The sequence below is a fragment of the Hyperolius riggenbachi genome, chromosome 7, assembly GCF_040937935.1.
Source record: "Hyperolius riggenbachi isolate aHypRig1 chromosome 7, aHypRig1.pri, whole genome shotgun sequence".
Classification (NCBI taxonomy): Eukaryota; Metazoa; Chordata; class Amphibia; order Anura; family Hyperoliidae; genus Hyperolius; species Hyperolius riggenbachi.
In genome coordinates this window covers 11,602,306-11,621,649 of record NC_090652.1, presented here as the reverse complement: position 1 = coordinate 11,621,649, position 19,344 = coordinate 11,602,306, and the positions used below count along the sequence as shown (strand labels likewise).

Sequence of the window (19,344 nt, the reverse complement as noted above, 5' to 3'; positions counted from 1 at the left end):
CAGGTGAAGAGAGCCTGGAAAGCCGAGTCGTCCATGGGCGCCGCGCACTGACAGCCTGCAGTACCGCTACAGGACATCAGATGTCATCACACGGTGGTGGCAGCCTGCAGTACTGCTCCAGGATATCAGATGTCATCACGCGGGGGTGACAGCCTGCAGTACCGCTACAGGACATCAGGTGTCATCACGCGGTGGTGGCAGCCTGCAGTACCGCTACAGGACATCAGGTGTCATCACGCGGTGGTAACAGCCTGCAGTACCGCTACAGTACATCAGATGTCATCACACGGGGGTGACAGCCTGCAGTACCGCTACAGGACAGCAGGTGTCATCACGTGGTGGTGACAGCCTGCAGTACCGCTACAGGACATCAGGTGTCATCACGCGGTGGTGACGTGATGATGACTTGACGTCTGATGCAGGCAGCCTGGGAGGAGTCAAGGAAGGTGATCGCACTGGTATTCTTCTTTCTTCTTCCATTTGGCTGCACCACGCGTCACCAGCTCCCTAGCGGTTATGTCCTTCTGCCTGCACCCCCCCCCCCCCTTCTTCTACTTTCCGGTCTCCTCCCAGGGGGGTTGCCCTGACGCCCTGCACAAGAAACGGCCCTGACTATTAGGCAGTGGCGGTACTAGAATTCATGGGGGGCCCCCAGCGAAACTTTGATGCCCCTCTCCCCCCCAGTGTTTACACCCCTTTCCCTTGCTTCCCCTTGGTGCCCTTCACAGCCTGCAGGCCCATCTCAAAAAAAAATCAGGGCCCATATGCTATTACCATAACTTTTTCCTCTCTCCTAGGTGACATTTTCAAACCTGTTAATAAAATACCTTTTAAACCACCAGTAAAGCAAGAAAACACTCAAAATAATTTTGATAGTACTTTTTCTACTACTTTTTGATACCTTTTCAATTGCAAAGTGCTGAAAATTTCTAGAAGATGAAAATGTATTTCCTAAGAGAAAAAGTTTATTGCATGAGTGCTCAGATGTGAAGTATCGGAGGAAGGGAAGATTAGTAGTTGAGGACCCCCCCCCCCCCCTCCCCACAGCTCTGGGCCCCCGTGCAATCGCAGGGTCTTCTCCCCTATAGTTACATCCCTACTATTAGGTAATACATTTCCGCGCAGACAAGCATTTTTTGCAAAAATGTGTGGGCACAAGAAGATTTATGTCTCCAAATGTACTGAAGCCAGTGAGCGGGAGAAAACACATGTTCAAGAAAGGTCTCGTTTTCCCAAAAATATGTATCCTGTGACAATTCCATTACATTCTTGTAAAAAAAATGAGTTATGTTAAACAATACAAATCTGGTCTTATTCTAGTTGAAGCTATCGTCTGTTATGTTGGGTTTTTTTTGTTTTCTTTCTTAGAACTGCAAAGTAAACTTTTGCCTCCTAATGCTGGGAATACACAATGAGATATTTTGGCAGATAGATGTGTTGATAGATAATTTACGACAGGTCCAATCTGATTTCGATCGTTTGTCTGCCATTTATTTTTTCTGCCATTTATTTAGGAAAGGGCTATTTACAGTAAGAGTGATTAAGATGCATTGCCACAGGAAGTAGTTATGGCAAATTCTATACCTTCATTTAAAGGGGGCTTAGATGCTTTCCTTGCGTTGAAAGACATCCATGGCTATAATTACTAGGTAATGTGGCTGGATGGTGTAATGGATAAGGGCTCTGCCTCTGACACAGGAGTCCAGGGTTCGAATCTCAGCTCTGCCTGTTCAGTAAGCCAGCACCTATTCAGTAGGAGACCTTAGGCAAGTCTCCCTAACACTGCTACTGCCTATAGAGTGTGCCCTAGTGGCTGCAGCTCTGGCGCTTTCAGTCCGCCAGGAGAAAAGTGCGATATAAATGTTCTGTTGATGATGATCCAGGGATTTTATCTGATTGCCATCTGGAGTCGGGAAGGAATTTTTCCCTTTTGGGGCTAATTGGACCATGCCTTCCTCTGGATCAGCAGGGATATGTGAGGGTGCAGGCTGGTGTTGTGCCTTCCTCTGGATCAGCAGGGATATGTGAGGGAGCAGGCTGATGTTGTACCTTCCTCTGGATCAGCAGGGATATGTGAGGGTGCAGGCTGGTGTTGTACCTTCCTCAGGATCAGCAGGGATATGTGAGGGTGCAGGCTGGTGTTGCGCCTTCCTCTGGATCAGCAGGGATATGTGAGGGTGCAGGCTGGTGTTGTGCCTTCCTCTGGATCAGCAGGGATATGTGAGGGAGCAGGCTGGTGTTGTGCCTTCCTCTGGATCAGCAGGGATATGTGAGGGAGCAGGCTGGTGTTGTGCCTTCCTCTGGATCAGCAGGGATATGTGAGGGAGCAGGCTGGTGTTGTGCCTTCCTCTGGATCAGCAGGGATATGTGAGGGAGCAGGCTGGTGTTGTGCCTTCCTCTGGATCAGCAGGGATATGTGAGGGTGCAGGCTGGTGTTGTACCTTCCTCTGGATCAGCAGGGATAAGTGAGGGAGCAGGCTGGTGTTGTACCTTCCTCTGGATCAGCAGGGATAAGTGAGGGTGCAGGCTGGTGTTGTGCCTTCCTCTGGATCAGCAGTGATATGTGAGGGAGCAGGCTGGTGTTGTGCCTTCCTCTGGATCAGCAGGGATATGTGAGGGTGCAGGCTGGTGTTGTGCCTTCCTCTGGATCAGCAGGGATAAGTGAGGGAGCAGGCTGGTGTTGTACCTTCCTCTGGATCAGCAGGGATATGTGAGGGAGCAGGCTGGTGTTGTGCCTTCCTCTGGATCAGCAGGGATATGTGAGGGTGCAGGCTGGTGTTGTACCTTCCTCTGGATCAGCAGGGATAAGTGAGGGAGCAGGCTGGTGTTGTGCCTTCCTCTGGATCAACAGGGATATGTGAGGGAGCAGGCTGGTGTTGTACCTTCCTCTGGATCAGCAGGGATAAGTGAGGGAGCAGGCTGGTGTTGTGCCTTCCTCTGGATCAGCAGGGATATGTGAGGGTGCAGGCTGGTGTTGTGCCTTCCTCTGGATCAGCAGGGATAAGTGAGGGAGCAGGCTGGTGTTGTACCTTCCTCTGGATCAGCAGGGATATGTGAGGGAGCAGGCTGGTGTTGTGCCTTCCTCTGGATCAGCAGGGATATGTGAGGGTGCAGGCTGGTGTTGTACCTTCCTCTGGATCAACAGGGATATGTGAGGGAGCAGGCTGGTGTTGTACTTTATACTGGTTGAACTTGATGGACGTATGTCTTTTTTCAACTCAAATAACTATGTAACTATGATTTTCTCATAGAAAAGATTGGAAATCAATCAGAAAAAAACGTTTGGAAAATCCATTAGAAAGAAAATTGGAAAATGGATTAGAAAGTAAACCTGACAAAAAAAAACAAACAAAAAAAAAACTCATGGTGTATTCCCTGCATTACACAGGAGGAGATGGCTTAGCTTGCTTCCTGCGCAGGTCTGTCCTGTTTGCAGCCATCGTCCCCTCCCCGTCAGAGGTTCAGCCATTGCCTGCAGACCAGGTCTCCATAGCAACCCTTTGCTGGATGGTAAACAGACCAGCCCCAGGTGCATTGTGCCTGCTGCTGCGATATCTCTCCCTCTAACCATCATGGATACCTCTGATGGCTTCCCTCTGAAAGAGCAAGTCAGGCAGCTGAGCAATGAGAATGTGAGTAAATCCCTAATATACGATTACACACAGCCTTACAGTCTCCACCAGCGTCAGCTATCGCACACGGCGCTGTCTGTCTCACCCACTGCTGCAAAACTGGCCACAGACAACTCAATTACCACTCGATATTACAATCGAATCGATATTACAATCAATATACAACGCCGCGGAATATGTTTGTGCTTTATAAATAAATTATAATAATAAAATACAACAATAACAAGACATTATTTTTCGACTTACAAAACACTGGAATGGCGGATTTTCAATGAATTTTAGCCCTTAAGTCAATCGTAATATCAATCATAAATGTTTAAATTCACTTCAATTTACGATCAATTAGACATTTTCCTCGAAATAAATGTCTAATTGAGTAAAACTAAAATTGTACAGTGTATGGCTTCGTTAATGCAATTTAAAAGGAACCCGAGGTGAGACCTATGGAAGCTGCCATATTTATTTCCTGTTAAACAATACCAGTTACCTGGCTGTCCCCTGCTGATCACTTTGGCTGCAGTAGTGTCTGAATCACACACCTGAAACAAGCACTTCAGTCAGAACACTAGATCTGCTGCATGCTTGTTCAGGGTCTGTGGCAGCAGGGCAGCCAGGCAATGTGTATTGTTTAAAAGGAAATCAATATGGCAGCCTCCCTATCCCTCTCACCTCAGGTTCCCTTTATAGGAACACTTTATACAGATTAGATATATTAGTTTTTTACTTGAGTAAGGGCCCATTCACACTTAGAACCGCAGAACGCCGGCGATTACCGCCGGCGTTTTGCGGGAGTGATTTTCCCGTGATTATCGCGGAAAAATCACTGGACACTGCGGCGGTTTTGGAGCGATCGCGATTAGCGTGCTTTGCACGCTAATCACGATCGCAAATCGCGGAACGCTCGTCGCCGGCAAACCGCTGCATGCAGCGCGGTTGCGGTTATCGCTAACCGCAACCGTGGCAGTGAGAACACTGCCATTCGCTACATTGTGTAGCGGTTCTTGCAGAACCACTAGCGGTTTGCAGTGAGCGGGAATCGTGCGATTCCCGCTCAAGTGTGAATGGGCCCTAAAGCCAGCCATACACTATGGGCCTGATTCACTAACCGGTGCTAACCTAGTTAGCACACCTAAAGGCTTTGGGCGTGCTAACTAGGGTGCTAAGTAGTTAGCACATTCCAAGCTGAATCAGATCGCGCGCAAAACTTTGTGGGCGCAAAGGCCGGTGCACGCGAAATGTCGCATTAGGTGCGACAAAAATGGTGCACCGATGTGCGTATAACGGCGCAGTAGGTGCGCCCTAAACGTCTCACCCATGCGCCGTTTAGGGCACATCCAATGCGCCGTTATAGGTGCATCAGGTGCACCGCTTTCGTCGCACCTGAGGCGACATTTCGCGCGCAAAGGCCGATCGCTAATTAGAACGCGCAAAGGATTTTTCGGCATGATAAGGGGCTTTTTTACAAGCTAGCAGTTAGCACCGCTTTGTGAATCAAGCCCTATGCAACTTTTTTTGTAATCGATTGGACTTTGATTTTGATAAACACGATGAACAGAAAAAAGTAAAAGTGAGGGCTTCTGCCGAACAATTTCAATCAAATTAGTGATTGAAAACTGATCAGAAGAGGTGGTGACAACATTTATCGATAATGCATGATGTGGGGTAGAGGGGGACCAATGCCTTGCAGTCACATGAGGGGCTAGCCCATGGGGGGGTACAACATTTCTTATCCTCCCTCCCTTGCACGACACAGCGGTAATATTACTGTTATTACCACCTATTAGCGATCCCGCAGTATTCGAGTACTTGAATGCCGCAGGCTACTGTAGTAACGTAACTCACAAAATGCTACTGGCGGTAGTAACGGTAGTATTGACGTTTGCTGTCTGTGCACACTGCACAGCAATACTACCACTGCTTCATGCATCCACCCCAAGGAGAGAGAAATTATGAGTTATACCGATAAAGGGGGTGTATTCACCAACCTACAGTAAAGGTGCAGTGAGTGCATAGCAACTTTACTGGCATACCTCCCAACTTTTTGAGATGAGAAAGAGGGACACTTAAGCCACACCCCTGTCATACCCCTAACTACGCCCCCACCACACCCCTAGTCACACATACCATAAAGATAGCTAGATATAGGTGCCCCCAGTTTAGAGAGCTGGTATAGGTGCCCCCAGTATAGGTAGCCAGGTATAGGTGCCCCCAGTATAGCAAGCCAGGTATAGGTGCCCCCAGTATAGCAAGCCAGGTATAGGTGCCCCCCAGTATAGCAAGCCAGGTATAGGGGCCCCCCAGTATAGGTAGCCAGGTATAGGTGCCCCCCCCCCTGTATAGCAAGCCAGGTATAGGTGCCCCCAGTATAGCAAGCCAGATATAGGTGCCCCCAGTATAGCAAGCAAGGTATAGGTGCCCCCCAGTATAGATAGCCAGGTATAGGTGCCCCCCCCGTATAGCAAGCCAGGTATAGGTGCCCCCAGTATAGGTAGCCAGGTGTAGGTGCCCCCAGTATAAGAAGCCAGATATAGCCTCAGCTATAAGCAGAGGTAATTCATGAGTTAAATCCAGCCTTGTTTTTCTGTCCATCAGATCCAGCTGCAGGATCGCAATGAGAGATTGTACGCCAAGCTGAACGAGATGCAGGACAAGATGGGAAAACTGGCTGGCTCCAAGACCGACCTGTCCTCCAGGCTGGTGTTCAGCGAGGAAGAGAAGCTGAAGGTAACGCGCACGTTAAAAAAGGGCGTCGGGAAAAAAGGGCACAGGATTTTAACCTCCTTGCCGGTTATCCCGAACACAGTTCGGGGTAACCTGCGCAGGAGGATTTCTCAGGCCCCGCTGGGCCGATTTGCATAATTTTTTTTTTTTGTTACAAGCAGCTAGCACTTTGCTAGCTGCTTGTAACTTGCGATCGCCGCCGCTCGCCGCCGATTCGCCGCTACCCGCCGCGCCGAGCCGCCCCCCCCCCCGCCCCAGACCCCTGCGCAGCCTGGCCAATCAGTGCCAGGCAGCGCTAAGGGGCGGATCGGGGTTCCCTCTGACGTCACGACGTCCATGACGTCGGTGACGTCATCCCGCCCGGTCGCTATGGCGACCAGGGAAGCCCTGCAAGAAATCCCGTTCTCAACGGGATTTCTTGCATACTCTGATCGCCGAAGGCGATCGGAGTAGGTAGGGGGATGCCGCCGCTCAGCGGCTATCATGTAGCGAGCCCTTGGCTCGCTACATGATTTAAAAAAAAAAAAAAAAAAGTGCGGTGCTGCCTCCTTGCCGGATTTTTTAGACCGGCAAGGAGGTTAAACAATAAGCATGAATAACTATTAAAAAAAATTGTGCTATATTTCGTTTAAAAATAATGTTTAATAAAGTTATGTGTATGACATCTGCAATTGTAAAAACGTTAATCTTCCCTGTTTAAAAAGTGAAATGTATAATAACGTTTTATAAAAGATAAATAAGATTTTTACTAAAACTATACCTAACGCTACTCTCACACAGAACCGTCCCTGTACCTACCCCTAACCCCTAGACCCCCCTGGTGGTGCCTAAACCTAAGACCCCAATCATAGAAATTCCCATCCAGGACTCGACCCACAGACGGATGTGATATAAATCACTGGTGTTTATTCCATTATAGCAGAAATGTATACAGTACAATGAGACAGCACGACGTTTCGGGCATCGGCCCTTTATCAAGTGCTCAAACTTCTGATATGACAGTGCAACATATATAGACACACCTTAACACACCACACCCAACAATTGGGGGGCGGGCACATGCTTAGTTACTAGTTAACCCTTTCCAGGGTAAAGAACTGCTACCTGTTAAAGAAAACATCTGAGACTAAAGTCTTCATTCAAGCCACCAGGTGATTGAGTCCCCAAACACTCCATCCAGTAGGCCTCACGTCTAAGGAGCGTGTTTCTGTGGGGCTTGCCCTCCTGAGAGGATACAACTTCCAATATCTGCCATCTTAATTGGCTCACGCTATGTCTTGACTCGACAAAATGTCGTGCCAGGGGGGACACTGTGTTTATGTCCTCTCCCCTATCCCTGGCTTTTTTCAGGACCTGGATGTTACTTTTGTGTTCGTTGAGCCTAATCTTGATTTCCCTTGTGGACTGACCCACGTACCCCAGGCCACAGGGGCACTTGATGTAATAAACCACCCCCTTTGTGTCGCATGTGGCAAAATCTCTAAGTGTGACAGCTGCTCCTGTGCGGGGGTGATGTACCTCTGGGCCCTTAATGATGTTGTTACAATGCTGGCAGTGGAGGCACGGGAATGTCCCTGTCTTAGGGGGGCCCAGAAATCTCTGGACTACACCCCCTGTCCTACCAATGTCAGCCCTTACCAGATGGTCTCTCAGTGACTTTGCTTTTCTATACACAAATCTAGGTGGAGCTCTACAGATTGGAGCAATTTGTGGATCCATCTCAATCACCGGCCAGAATTTCAACATTACGTCTCTCAATATTGCAGATTCTCTGCAATATGTGGTGACAAAATTTACTTCGTCTACTTGATCACATTCAACAGTTTTATATTGTCTCAACATTTCTCTGGTCATCCCTGACACCTCCAATGCTAACTCCTCACATCGCTTTCTGTTATACCCCCTACTCACAAAATCCTCAGTGAGGAGTTGCGCCTGTTTGTGATATAAATTATCAGTGGAGGTAATCCTCCTTGCCCTGATTTAAGGCATCAAAAAACACGCGCAACTCTATCTCACTTCCTGTCCAACCAAAAAATAGATCATCTATTTTTGATGCCTTAAATCAGAAACATAGTACCTTAAAATTTAAAATGGAGTATGGTGACAGCAGCTTACACTTCCTTGATGTAGAGATCAGGAAGGGAGAACATGGTTTTGAAACCGATCTATACAGAAAAGAGACTGATAAGAATGGCTTTCTTTTGGCCAGCAGCTGTCACCCTAGGCCATTGGTGAATGGGCTCCCTAAGAGCCAATATATCAGGGCAAGGAGGATTACCTCCACTGATAATTTATATCACAAACAGGCGCAACTCCTCACTGAGGATTTTGTGAGTAGGGGGTATAACAGAAAGCGATGTGAGGAGTTAGCATTGGAGGTGTCAGGGATGACCAGAGAAATGTTGAGACAATATAAAACTGTTGAATGTGATCAAGTAGACGAAGTAAATTTTGTCACCACATATTGCAGAGAATCTGCAATATTGAGAGACGTAATGTTGAAATTCTGGCCGGTGATTGAGATGGATCCACAAATTGCTCCAATCTGTAGAGCTCCACCTAGATTTGTGTATAGAAAAGCAAAGTCACTGAGAGACCATCTGGTAAGGGCTGACATTGGTAGGACAGGGGGTGTAGTCCAGAGATTTCTGGGCCCCCCTAAGACAGGGACATTCCCGTGCCTCCACTGCCAGCATTGTAACAACATCATTAAGGGCCCAGAGGTACATCACCCCCGCACAGGAGCAGCTGTCACACTTAGAGATTTTGCCACATGCGACACAAAGGGGGTGGTTTATTACATCAAGTGCCCCTGTGGCCTGGGGTACGTGGGTCAGTCCACAAGGGAAATCAAGATTAGGCTCAACGAACACAAAAGTAACATCCAGGTCCTGAAAAAAGCCAGGGATAGGGGAGAGGACATAAACACAGTGTCCCCCCTGGCACGACATTTTGTCGAGTCAAGACATAGCGTGAGCCAATTAAGATGGCAGATATTGGAAGTTGTATCCTCTCAGGAGGGCAAGCCCCACAGAAACACGCTCCTTAGACGTGAGGCCTACTGGATGGAGTGTTTGGGGACTCAATCACCTGGTGGCTTGAATGAAGACTTTAGTCTCAGATGTTTTCTTTAACAGGTAGCAGTTCTTTACCCTGGAAAGGGTTAACTAGTAACTAAGCATGTGCCCGCCCCCCAATTGTTGGGTGTGGTGTGTTAAGGTGTGTCTATATATGTTGCACTGTCATATCAGAAGTTTGAGCACTTGATAAAGGGCCGATGCCCGAAACGTCGTGCTGTCTCATTGTACTGTATACATTTCTGCTATAATGGAATAAACACCAGTGATTTATATCACATCCGTCTGTGGGTCGAGTCCTGGATGGGAATTTCTATGATTGTGGACTTTGAAATTGAGAGGTGTGATGGACCCCTCATCCCAATAGGACTCCCCGTGATCTGCATGATAATATCCTGAGGCCGGTGAACTATCTTGCATTGTTAAACCTAAGACCCCCCCTAGTGGTGCCTAAAGCTAAGACCCCCCTGGTGGTGCCTAAACCTAAGACCCCCCTGGTGGTGCCTAAACCTAAGACCCCCCTGGTGGTGCCTAAACCTAAGACCCCCCTGTTGGTGCCTAAACCTAAGACCCCCCTGTGATAACCATTAATAACGTTGTAAAAAAATATTGTACTGTTTTTTGTTTAGAAATAATGTTTAAAAAATTATAAATCATTAAATAATGTGTGATCATGATAAGCAGTTATAAAACATTAAAAGTCTCCGGGCGCCGCTTGTAATACGTTATTTTTCTCCGGCGCCCTTTTTTCCTGTTGGGTGCCCATTAAACAATATTTATTATGGGAGTAAATGGCGGCGCCCTTTTTGTCCACTTGCCTCAGGCGCCCGAATTTACGTTTCCGAAGGTAACTGTAACGATTGGTGTCAGCAACTCAGATTTTTCTGATTATTGGCGATCTGCAGTATCACCAATAATACAGATGCTATACCTGATTATGTGGTGATCTGCAGAATCACCAATAATACTAGTATAGCTAGACACAGGACACCCAATGTGATATTGTGTTAGGTGCAACAGTAATCAGAGAAGTTATCTCTCGAGAAGCGGGAGATACAGACGCTACTGCAGCCAAGGATTCCCTGAAGAGCAGGGAATCAGACTGCACTGCAGCCAGTGGACCCCTGAGGGGCAGGTTTCCACTGACTGTGCTGCAAGATGATCTCCTGATGTGGAGGAAATACAGACTGTACTGCAGCCGGGAATTCCCTGAGGAGCAGGGAATTTTGGATTGTAGTGCAGCCAGTGGACACCTGAGGAGCAGGAACCACTGGCTGAGCTGCAGGAGAGAGAACTGGGTGAAAGAGTGATATGATAGAACTGCAGCCGAGGATTCCCCGAGGAGCAGGAAATCAGATGGTACTGCAGCCAGTGGACACCTGAGGAGCAGGGACCACTGACTGGACTGCAAGAGTGATAACTGGTGTAATGAGAGATATGATCAGACTGCAGCCAGGGACTCCCTGAGGAGCAGGGAATCAGACTGTGCTGCAGCCAAGCATTCCCTGAGGGGCAGGGAATCAGACTGTACTGCAGCCAGTGGACTCCTAAGGGGTAGAGACCACTGACTGAGCTGCAAGATGGTCTCCTGAGGAGCAGGTGACCCTAAGACTGAGCTTGCAGCTAATGAACACCTGAAGAGCAAGTGTCACGGATAGTACAGTAAGGCTGATCACCCAAGGGTTCGGTGACAGCCAGAAAGGTCAGACAAGCAAGGTTGGCAACACACGGACAGATAAAGTACAGAGACGGAAGACTGATTCGGTATGCGGGTACAGGCAATGTCGGTAACAGGTTATCAGATAGCAAAGGTACCGAATCAGTAAGCAGGAGAGTGGTCAGGAAAGCCAGAGATCACAACAGGAAACAGTATATATAACAATCCTAATCTAGGTGTGAAGTCCTTGGTTTCAACACCTGGGAACAGGGCCGGCGCTATGATTAAGGACAGTTAGTCCGAAACATGTCAGCTATCTGATGTTTGCCTCAGATGTTTTGGATATGTCCAACAATAAAGGAAACCTTCATTGACAAGTGCGGACCATTTCTTTTTGCTCATTAAGGCAAAGGAGGCATTATAGTTTTTGAGAAAATCGATTTTAAAGTTTCAAAGGAAAAAAAACACATTTAAAAACCTGCCGAATTTAATGGTTAATAGCAAATCCACCTTAAATGCTAGAAACCCTAAATTTGCAGGATATGTTAAGGAGATCATTAGGAATAAGAGGAAAAAACATTTTTTCAAAAAGACCTTCTAGTTTTTGAGAAAATCGATTCTAAAGTTTCAAAGGAAAAAAGTATACTTTTAAATGCGGTAAATGTCACTTTTAGTAGCAAACCTAACGGTAGTATAATTTTACATGCATCAAACGAAAGCGCAATAAATTTCCTGACGGGGTTTCCAGGGGGTCTATATGCAGCCGCAGTGCTTTGGCCAGGGATCGCTATACAGCCGCAATATGGCTGTATAAAGATCCCTGGCATTTTTTCCTATTTTCCCAATTTTTATTTTTTTTTTATGTTTAGAGTGCAGGAATTTTTTTTTTTTAATTATGTGGGGTCCCCCCTCCTGAACCTTTTTAACCCCTTGTCCCCCATGCAGGCTGGGATAGCCAGAATGTGGAGCTCCGACCGATTGGGACTTCACACCCTGTTATACCAGCTGCAAAAAAGGTCCCCTAATGCCGATTTTTGTTCCGGGGTATATGTTGGGGGGGCCCCCAAGGTTTATTTTACCCTGGGGCCCCATTGTTGCTTAAACCGGCCCTGCCTGGGAACTAGTCTAACACTTAAACAATAGCAATGTAGCAATCTCCTAGTCTTAGGTGTGAAGTCCTTGGTTTCAACACCTGGGAACTAGTCTACAGAATGGTAAGCAAGTCTCACAATACAATAATACTTTTAAGGCTATGAACGGAATCTGACTAAGTGTGAATTCCCAGCTCCGGCTGCTTCTAACACACTGTAAGATCTGACTAGGGTCTGAGTGCTCACACGTAAGCATTCGCAACAGCAGACAACTTGCAACTGACAGGCAAGTCCTATATATACCCAGAGCGCTCCACAGCGCCCCCCCAGTCACTCAGCCAATCCGGAGCATAGCTGGAGTCAGCTGATCGGCATGATCAGCATGATCAGCTGACTCCCCTTATGCTAGCATAAAGGTCCTGTCGCCTGGCGCGCGCGTAGCTCTCAATCTGTGTGCACTAGAAGGACCAGGCGAACCAGCAGCATGTTGCTGCGCGGCAGAAGCCGCCGGCTGGAACGCGGAGATAGCCGCCATGCCACTTGCCCACACACCGGCATCTCCGCTATTCATTACAGTACCCCCCCCCCCCCTCCCCCTGAGGAGTGGACCCCGGACACTTCCTACCCGGCTTCTCAGGGTGTAAGTCATGAAACTCTTTCTTTAATTCTTCAGCGTGCATGCGACAATCCGGCACCCAAGTTCTCTCCTCCAGACCATACCCCTTCCAGTGGACCAGATACTGCACAGAATTTTGCACTAACCGAGAATCCAGAATCTTCTCGATCTCATACTCAGGTTGGTCGTCAACCATCACAGGGGGGGGGGGGGGGGGAGAGGAATCCACCTGCACTGCAGACTTCAACAGAGACACATGGAATGATCTCACACCTCTCATGCTGGCTGGTAGATCAATCGCATAAGTGACGTCATTAATCTTTCTGGACACTGGGTATGGCCCTACAAATCTGGGTCCCAGCTTAGGTGACGGTTGTTTTAAAGCTAAATGCCGAGTAGATACCCACACCATGTCCCCTGGGGAAAACTTCCACTCTACAGACCGTCTCTTATCTGCCTGTTTCTTCTGGGTCTGGAAGGCTTTCCCCAAATTCCTCTTAACCATTCCCCAAATCTCCCTCCACGCCCTCTGACAATCCTCCAGGGCCAGAAATGGGGTAGATGCCACAGGTAACGGAGCAAACTTGGGAGATCTTCCCGAAACTTCCTGAAACTGGGAAAATCCTGAAGAGGAACTCTTCAGATTGTTATGTGCAAATTCCGTGAATGGCAAAAACTTTACCCAATCGGACTGTGCATCTGCCACATAACATCTGAGAAACTGCTCAAGGGACTGGTTAACTCTCTCGGTCTGACCATTGGTCTGTGGGTGGTAGCCTGATGAAAATGAAAGGTCCATACCCAGCTGATGGCAAAAGGCTTTCCAAAATTTTGACACGAACTGGACTCCCCGATCTGACACCACATTCTCCGGAATGCCATGCAGCCAGAAAACGTGCTGGATGAGGAGATCAGCTAACTCCTTGGCCAAGGGGAGTCCTTTTAAAGGGACAAAATGAGCCATCTTACTGAACCTATCTACTACCACCCAAATGACCGTCTTGCCCTCAGACTTGGGGAGTTCTCCTACAAAGTCCATTGACAAATGAGTCCAGGTTTATTTGGCACTGGTAAGGGTTGTAGTGTACCCACTGGTGCCTGGTGAGAGGGCTTGCTTCTAGCACAAACTGAGCACTCTCTTACAAACTCCTTACAATCTGTTGCTAGCGTAGGCCACCAAGCGCATCTGGCCAGCAAATCCTGAGTTCTGGCAGCCCCAGGATGCCCCGCATTTTTATGGGAATGGAATAATTGTAAGAGTTGCAGGTGGAAAGGCAGTGGTACGAACATAACTCCCTCAGGCTTCCCCTCTGAAACATCCTGTTGATAAGGGCCCAGAGTAGCTGTCCAGTCCTTCCAGGTCTCAGTAGCTGCCAAGACTACTTTCTGAGGTAGGATGGTTTCAGGGGTTGAAACACCTAGATAGGGCGTCAGCTTTGACGTTCTTACTACCTGGTGTATACGTTATGACAAATCTGAATCTTGAAAAGAATAAGGACCAATGGGCCTGTCGAGGGCTAAGTCTTTTGACCCCTTCTATGTACTCCAAGTTCTTATGATCCGTATAGACTGTGATAGTATGCTCTGCCCCTTCTAGCCAGTGTCGCCATTCTTCAAAGACTAATTTAATGGCCAAAAGCTCTCGGTTGCCAATATCGTAGTTCTTCTCTGCAGGAGAGAACCTACGGGAAAAGTAGGCACATAGGTGAAGTTTGCCCTGCAAACCAGAGCGTTGAGACAGTACAGCCCCAACCCCGACCTCTGAGGCATCGACCTCTACTATAAAGGGGAAGGTGACATCCACATGTCTCAAAATGGGAGCAGAACAGAACAGTTTTTTCAGTGTAGAAAAGGCAGAATGTGCCTCTGCTGACCAGTGGTAAGTGTCAGCCCCTTTCTTGGTAAGACTGGTGAGGGGTGACACTACCGAGGATAACCCCTCGATGAATCTCCTGTAGTAATTGGCAAAGCCCAAAAATCTTTGGAGTGCCTTCAAACCTACAGGCTGAGGCCACTCCAAAACAGCAGAGACTTTCTCTGGATCCATGGAGAGACCAGATGTAGAAATAATATAACCCAACAAAGGAACGGACGTGACCTCGAATTTCTAACTTGGCATAGAGTGAGTTCTGTCTTAATTTCTTTAACACAAATTTGACATGTTTACGATGTTCCGTCAGATTAGGAGAGAAAATCAGTATGTCGTCTAGATACACTAGCATGAATTTCCCCAGCACCTCCCTGAAGACTTCATTAATCAACTCCTGGAAGACGGCAGGGGCGTTACACAACCCGAAGGGCATAACCAGATACTCGTAGTGCCCTTCGGGCGTGTTGAACGCCGTCTTCCATTCGTCACCATCTCTAATCCGTACCAGGTTGTATGCACCTCGTAAATCCAATTTGGAAAAAATACTGGCATTGGTCACCTGAGCGAACAAATCGTCAATCAAAGGCAAAGGGTAACGATTTTTCACTGTAATCTTATTTAAACCTTGGTAGTCAATGCAGGGTCGGAGGCCTCCATCTTTTTTCTGCACGAAAAAGAATCCTGCCCCAGCTGGTGAGCGGGAAGGGCGGATGAAGCCTTTGGCTAAATTCTCTTTGATGTACTCCTGCATTGCCACTTTCTCAGGTCCTGACAGATTATAAAGGTGACCCCTAGGAGGCATACAACCAGATCTTAAATCAATGGGACAATCGAAGCTACGGTGAGGTGGGAGTTTATCTGCAGATTTGGGACAGAACACATCAGCGAATTCCGAATACTGTACTGGCACACCTTTAACCTGAATCTTGGTAGCACAAACGGTTACTTTCTCCAAACAATGATGATGACAATGGGCCGACCAGCTCTTTAGCTGACCTGAAGCCCAGTCAATCTGAGGGGAGTGAAGTTGCAACCAAGGCATACCAAGGATAATGGTGGAGGTTGCCATATGCAGGACAAGGAATTGTAAACTCTCTTTATGTAGCACCCCTACACTACACACCAACAAGGGGGTTTGAGAAAGAGGTTGTCTACTCTGCAATGGAGAGTCATCAACTGCAGTGACCAGAATCTGTCGGTCTAACGGGAGTAAGAGAATTCCCAATCTTTTTACAAAATCATAATCTATGAAGTTGGCCGCAGAACCAGAGTCTATAAAGGCTTCTGTGGGAACAGTCTGACCTTCCCACGTGATAGAGCAGGGAAGGAGCAGACGATCATTGTTTAGAGGTAAAGACTGCTCGCCTAGGGTATTACCTCTGACTACACCTAGGCGGCAGCGTTTCCCGACTTTTTAGGACAATTCTGAACCATGTGTCCCTCCTCCGCACAGTATAAACAGAGTCTTTCTGATTTCCTGCGATTCTTTTCCACCTGCGTCAATCTCGAGTGTCCGATTTGCATCGGCTCAGGCGGAGGTGACGAGGTTGGAGAGGAGGCGTAGGAGACATATCTTACAGCATTTCTACCCCGGGTCTGTTTTTGATAGCGTAAGCGGCGATCTACCCGTACAGCCAAAGAGATTGCCTCGTCAATGGACTTGGGCTCAGGATGTCCTAACATCAAATCAGAAACTGCATCAGATAAACCTGACAAAAAACAGTCCAACAGTGCATATGTTCCCCATCTAGCTGATACAGCCCACTTCCTGAATTCTGAAATAAACCTCTACCGGATCTCGACCCTGGCGCAGGGTCTTTAGCTTCCGTTCAGCGGTGGAAGCAATATCCGGATCATCATATATAATGGCCATGGCCTTAAAAAATTCCTGAACTGATGATAAAGCCTCAGGCTCTGCATGAAGACTATATGCCCATGTTTGTGAATCCCCTGATAAAAGGGTCTTTATAAACGTAACTCTCTGAGTTTCAGTTCCCGACAGGGTAGCCCTCAACTCAAAATATGATAGCACTCGATTTCTGAAATTCTGAAAGTCAGATCTATGTCCAGAAAGCTTTTCAGGTACAGACATGCGAAGGTCTGTAACTGGAGGGGATCGCACTGCATTCACAGCCGTTTGGAGGACCTGTAATGACCCAGACAAAGCTGTGATCTGAGTCTGTTGGCCATCAAGCACCCTGATGAGATTATCCACCGGAGTGGCTAATTCGTCAACTCGGCTGTGTAGTGCATCCATATTGTTTTGGTCTGCCGTTCTGTAATGATTGGTGTCAGCAACACAGAGTTTTTCTGATTATTGGCGATCTGCAGTATCACCAACAATACAGATGCTATACCTGATTATGTGGTGATCTGCAGAATTACCAATAATACTAGTATAGCTAGACACAGGACACCCAATGTGATATTGTGTTCGGTGCAACAGTAATCAGAGAAGTTATCTCTCGAGAAGCGGGAGATACAGACACTACTGCAGCCAAGGATTCCCTGAGGAGCAGGGAATCAGACTGCACTGCAGCCAGTGGACCCCTGAGGGGCAGGTTTCCACTGACTGTGCTGCAAGATGATCTCCTGATGTGGAGGAAATACAGACTGTACTGCAGCCGGGAATTCCCTGAGGAGCAGGGAATTTTGGATTGTACTGCAGCCAGTGGACACCTGAGGAGCAGGAACCACTGGCTGAGCTGCAGGAGAGAGAACTGGGTGAAAGAGTGATATGATAAAACTGCAGCCGAGGATTCCCTGAGGAGCAGGAAATCAGATGGTACTGCAGCTAGTGGACACCTGAGGAGCAGGGACCACTGACTGGACTGCAAGAGTGATAACTGGTGTAATGAGAGATATGATCGGACTGCAGCCAGGGACTCCCTGAGGAGCAGGGAATCAGACTGTGCTGCAGCCAAGCATTCCCTGAGGGGCAGGGAATCAGACTGCACTGCAGCCAGTGGACTCCTAAGGGGTAGAGACCACTGACTGAGCTGCAAGATGGTCTCCTGAGGAGCAGGTGACCCTAAGACTGAGCTTACAGCTAATGAACACCTGAAGAGCAAGTGTCACGGATAGTACAGTAAGGCTGATCACCCAAGGGTTCGGTGACAGCCAGAAAGGTCAGACAAGCAAGGTTGGCAACACACGGACAGATAAAGTACAGAGACGGAAGACTGATTCGGTATCCGGGTACAGGCAATGTCGGCAACAGGTTATCAGATAGGCAAAGGTACCGAATCAGTAAGCAGGAGAGTGGTCAGGAAAGCCAGAGATCATAACAGGTAACAATATATATAACAATCCTAATCTAGGTGTGAAGTCCTTGGTTTCAACACCTGAGAACTAGTCTAACACAAAAACAATAGCAATGTAGCAATCTCCTAGTCTTAGGTGTGAAGTCCTTGGTTTCAACACCTGGGAACTAGTCTACAGAATGGTAAGCAAGTCTCACAATACAATAATACTTTTAAGGCTATCAACGGAATCTGACTAAGTGTGAATTCCCAGCTCCGGCTGCTTCTAACACACTGTAAGATCTGACTAGGGTCTGAGTGCCAACACATAGCATTCGCAACAGCAGACAACTTGCAACTGACAGGCAAGTCCTATATGTACCCAGAGCGCTCCACAGCGCCCCCCCAGTCACTCAGCCAATCCGGAGCATAGCTGGAGTCAGCTGATCGGCATGATCAGCTGACTCCCCTTCTGCTAGCATAAAGGTCCTGTCACCTGGCGCGCGTGCGCGTAGCTCTCAATCTGTGTGCACTAGAAGGACCAGGCGAACCAGCAGCATGTTGCTGCGCGGCAGAGGCCGCCGGCTGGAACGCGAAGATAGCCGCCATGCCGCTTGCCCACACGGCAGCATCTCCGCTATTCATTACAGTAACACCCTGATCTCTCAGCTGGTGACCCATGCACCATGTCTGGTGTTCAACTTCCCATGCAGCAGGACTGTCCAACTCCAGTCCTCAGGGGCCGAGGGCCTCACACATTTTTAGCACAGCTCAAATTAATTGATGAATCAGGAAAGGCATAGTTCATTAGATATAGCACTTCTCCATTTCTCAGTCCATCCTAAACACTGGCATGGATATGGCCCTCAAGGACTGGAGTTGATCACTCCTGCCATACAGGGTCACCATTGAGGGTGGACAACAAGCAGATCTCCGTAATGGGCCTTTGGTAAGTGGGCCCAGAAGTTTACTTTCACAAGGACCAACTGGTCCCTGTAGTTGTATGAGGCCCATAATGTAATCTTGACTTGGGCCCGAGGGGTACCCTGAACTTTTCTTTGTATGGGTAACAGTGAATTTTGACGGCAGCCCTATTCCCATGATTTTGCCTTGCACTACAGCTTCATGGGCCTGATGAATTTTTTTCTAGCAGTTGGAGCATCACACTCCAACCAAGTCAGTGAAAAAAATAGCAGCCAATAGAAGGATTTGTAATAGATAACCAGAGCCAACCTGGACCACCTCTGGACAGAGGTGACACCATCACCCTATTGGTTGGTTACTGGATGAGCACATCAGACCAGTGACCAGAACTGGCTTTGTTTGCCATCCTCATCACCTTCGGATTATTCGGATAATTAGAGTTCGGGTTTTCTTTCTTCTCCTTTTTGATAGTATCAATGGGGCTGGAATCATTTCCCGACAGTGGGCTAAC

The 19,344-nt window shown here is 47.9% G+C and overlaps 1 protein-coding gene across 1 annotated transcript in view; it reads left to right on the top strand.

Annotated features, from left to right (window-relative positions):
• Positions 1 to 3,478: 3,478 nt before the first annotated feature.
• Positions 3,479 to 19,344, top strand: part of CCDC78 (coiled-coil domain containing 78) — a 55,808-nt gene continuing 39,942 nt past the window's right edge. Inside the window, exons 1-2 of the mRNA XM_068243581.1 lie at positions 3,479 to 3,632; positions 6,225 to 6,356. Coding sequence (XP_068099682.1) covers positions 3,573 to 3,632; positions 6,225 to 6,356 — 192 coding nt within the window. The 5' untranslated portion in view covers positions 3,479 to 3,572. The remainder of the gene's footprint in view (positions 3,633 to 6,224; positions 6,357 to 19,344) is intronic.